This window comes from Benincasa hispida, chromosome 6 (genome assembly GCF_009727055.1).
Source record: "Benincasa hispida cultivar B227 chromosome 6, ASM972705v1, whole genome shotgun sequence".
Classification (NCBI taxonomy): domain Eukaryota; kingdom Viridiplantae; phylum Streptophyta; class Magnoliopsida; order Cucurbitales; family Cucurbitaceae; genus Benincasa; species Benincasa hispida.
The window spans coordinates 23,582,765-23,586,502 of NC_052354.1; the positions used below are offsets into that span (position 1 = coordinate 23,582,765).

Here is a 3,738-nt window from a genome sequence, read left to right on the forward strand (position 1 = left end):
AAAATATAAATATATTATTTAGACTTGATAAATTTCACTTAATATCTTTATAATATCTAAGCTATTTAATATCAAAATTTTATTATTAAAATATTAATATTCTAATTAGTTTATACGTATATAAATGTTTAGTAATTAAATAAAATTTTGACTCATCAATATTTAATTTTAATTAAGTTTTAATGTAAAATTAATAATTATTTTCGTAGAAATGGAAACCAGTACAACAATGTATAAATACTAAATTTAATTTATGATTACAAAGTTCCGTTACATACAATTAATTGTTTAGAGAAATATCAATTTATACTATAAAACTTTAGAAATTATATCAATTAAAATTTTGAACTATAGTATCAATTTAAACCTTAAACTTTATTACAAATGTATCGATTTACACCCTCTACTACATTTTCATTGAAAAAATGTCATGTGAGACTTATATCAATTAAACCTCAAAACTTTCATAGTTAAATCAATTTAGATCCTTAACTAGGATTTTGTTTTAGAACTGACCATGCATAAATTTTAATAATTGATTTTGTAAAATTGATATATGAATAATAGATATGTACGAGAATTTATGCATGAATGGTTTTCAAAAGTAATCGTGATGAAATGTCAAAATTGTTAATTTATGAAAATTTAAGAGTTTAATGGATACAAATTATAAGTTTCACACAATATTTTCAAATGAAATCAGAAGAAAAATGTAAATTATTGTACAAAAGTAGAAGTCCAGGGTTTAAGTTGATACGATTTTCAGTTAAGAGTTTTAATTGATACGACTCCAAAGTTATTTAAATATATAAAATTTATATTTTCCTTATAATACAAATGTAACATAGCTAACATTAATTATTCAACATATCCAAACACAAATATTAAGGAGCTGTTTGTTTTTTTGGTAATATAGATAACTATAATTTTTAGATGCCGAAAATATAAATGACACGAATTACATATGTTTGACATTTTAAGAAAACCATGTTTGTTTTGTATTAACATTTTTATAGATATCTAGGAATATTTAGATAACTATGTTTGTTCAGCAAGATTTCTATTTGAAAATGTCTTGAATTTAGATAATGTTAAAAAAAATCTCTTTATTAATTTATAATTAATTTAGCATAATTTGAATTTATGTAACATAATCTTTTATTAGTTTAAATTTCGTTTACATTAATGTTCTTTATATTAACTTTATAAGTTATTTTTTTTCTCAATAAAATAATATATATTAATTTAAGATTTCTTATACAAATAAATAATTTACATTCAAATATGAATATCTTTCTAAAAAAATCAACTGCAATAATAATAATAATAATAATAATAATAATAATAATAATAATAATAATAATAATAATAATATTTATATTTGGTAATATTTATCTTAATCATAAAATATAGATAAAGAAAGATAAAAAAGAGTGATACATATAAGAACAAAAAAAAAAATGAAAGAAAAAAAAATAGAAATGAAATGTCCTCGACATGGGAATCTAGAAAACTCATAGGATGCTCTTCGTAAGAGCACCCTAGGATGTCGAGAATATATAGGTATCAAAACATCTTATATTATCCAAAAAAACACAATAATTCAAATTGAAAATCTTAGATGCCCGTGAAATAAAAGATCCGAACAATTAAATCGTAGATAGTTAATATTCATACCGAAACGAAAGAGGTAGAAGCATAGATGAGTAGAAAAGTAGAAGGAATTTACTTGATTGAGAGCTGGTGGGATTTTAGCAAAGGAAAGAAGATGAGTGAGGGTTGGAACGGAGAAATTACTAACACCAATGGCTTTGGTGAGGCCAAGTATTTTGCAATGTTCCATCATTTCCCAAACCCCTTTCACATCCATTGCTGAGATATCATCCTTTCCAACTTCCCCTCTGCCTACTCTCTTCAACTTTAGTGGAATGTGGATCAAGTACATATCAACATACTCCATTTTCAATTTCCTATCATTTTCATTTTTTTATAACATCATTATTTTAGGAGAGAAAATTACCATTTTGACCCTTAAATTTTAAATTTAGTTTCTATTCGGTCCTCGAATTTCAAAATATTACACATTCGGTTGTTACGTTTTGAGTTTGATTTCAATTTAGTCCATAAATTTTAAAATGTTATATTTTCCGGGTTTTGTTTTAATTTAGTTCAGAGGTTTCAAAATATTATAATTTTATGTTTGAGATTTGAGTTTTGTTTCAATTTGGTCCCTAAGTTTACAAAATTTACGCTCTTTTAACTTTGATTTTTCATTGAATACTTACTTTCAGTTATTGACATTAATGTCTACTAATTAGTTCAAAATGATTATGAATTTAAATTTTCGTTTTAACTTTAAAAGTGATAAATAATAGTGAAACTTGATTAATTATAATTTTTTAAGTTAGTTGATAGACTTTAACACGAAATACGGAAAGCAAGTATTAAGTAAAAAAAATTGGTCTCACTTGGTAATCATTTCGTTTTTGTTTTCGGTTTTTGAAAATTAAGCCTATATCCTTCTCATTTCCTACAATAATTTGTATATTTCTTAAGTATAATAGTTTAATTCTTAGTCAAATTCCAAATTCCAATGACAACTTTTTAAAAAGTTTTTTTTTTTTAGTTTTCAAAATTTAGCTTTGCTTTTTAATCCATTGGTAAAAAGTAGATAACAAAGGGAAAAAATTTGGAGGTGAAAGTAGTGTGTATAGGCTTAATATTTAAAAATAAAACTAAAAACAAAATGAATACCAGACAGACCCGTATATTAAAAGCGTAAATCTTGAAACATAGTACTCAAATTGAAACAAACCTAGAGTAAAATTGTCACATTAATTTTGTAACGCGTATGTACTAACTTAAAATCGAACCCAAAACTACCTTCTTGTTTTTTGTTTAACAATTTGAAATGATCCATACAAACTAAATCCAAAACCTAAAAACTTCGAGAATATAGATAATTTGAAATATATTGAGAGAGAAAAGTACTCAAGGGTAGCTTGAATGGCATTAAGAACAAGGGAGGGATGGGCAAATGCAGGAGAGAGCTTGGAAGTGATGAACAACTCTTCTCTACTCTTCACAATTCCCAGCTCAACACCCTCTCTGATTGCCTCTCCCAATGCTTTCTCCGTTCCGTACGAATACGCCGTGTCGAAATGTCGGAATCCCGCCTTCATTCCTTCCACGATCGCCGCCTTCGTCTCTTCTTCCGCTGTTATCGACGCCGTCCCCATCGCCATCACCGGCATCTGCTGCCCCTCCATTAGTCTCACACTAGGAATCTCACTCTTTCCCATCATTGATCCTCTAATTCCCTCATCTCTCTGCTCTATTCGTTTGTTTGGTGATTTATATGTCCTCTCTTCTCCTTGTTCGCAGCTCGAATATTCTCTTTTCTGCTTATAGTTTCAATGAAGGTTATGGCCTAAATCTATGCTCCAATTTCTGGCCTTTTCTTCTCTCCCATTATTCTTATGCCATAGAAGTTGTAATTCAATAATAAAAATATTCTGTGGATCCTAAAGTACATCCATCTTTGTATATTCTACTAAAATTTTCAGTCATAATATGCCACGTGGCAAATTCTTCTTACATTTTTTTTAAAAATATTTTAATTTTTTTATGTGTGTGATGAAGTAGGATGCATAGAGAGGTATATCTTCGAGTGGATCAAAATATTGCTCATCTAATAATGTTTGTGTATTTTTCACATTGGTTATTACTTTCACGTTG

At 26.9% G+C, this 3,738-nt stretch overlaps 1 protein-coding gene across 1 annotated transcript in view; it reads right to left on the reverse strand.

The window, feature by feature from the left end:
* The window catches only part of LOC120079163 (D-galacturonate reductase-like), an 8,353-nt gene extending 5,051 nt beyond the window's left edge, over positions 1-3,302 (reverse strand). Inside the window, exons 1-2 of the mRNA XM_039033335.1 lie at positions 2,992-3,302; positions 1,730-1,970 (exon numbers count right to left, since the gene is read on the reverse strand). Of these exons, the coding sequence (XP_038889263.1) occupies positions 1,730-1,970; positions 2,992-3,302 (552 nt within the window). The remainder of the gene's footprint in view (positions 1-1,729; positions 1,971-2,991) is intronic.
* Between the last annotated feature and the right edge of the window lie 436 nt (positions 3,303-3,738).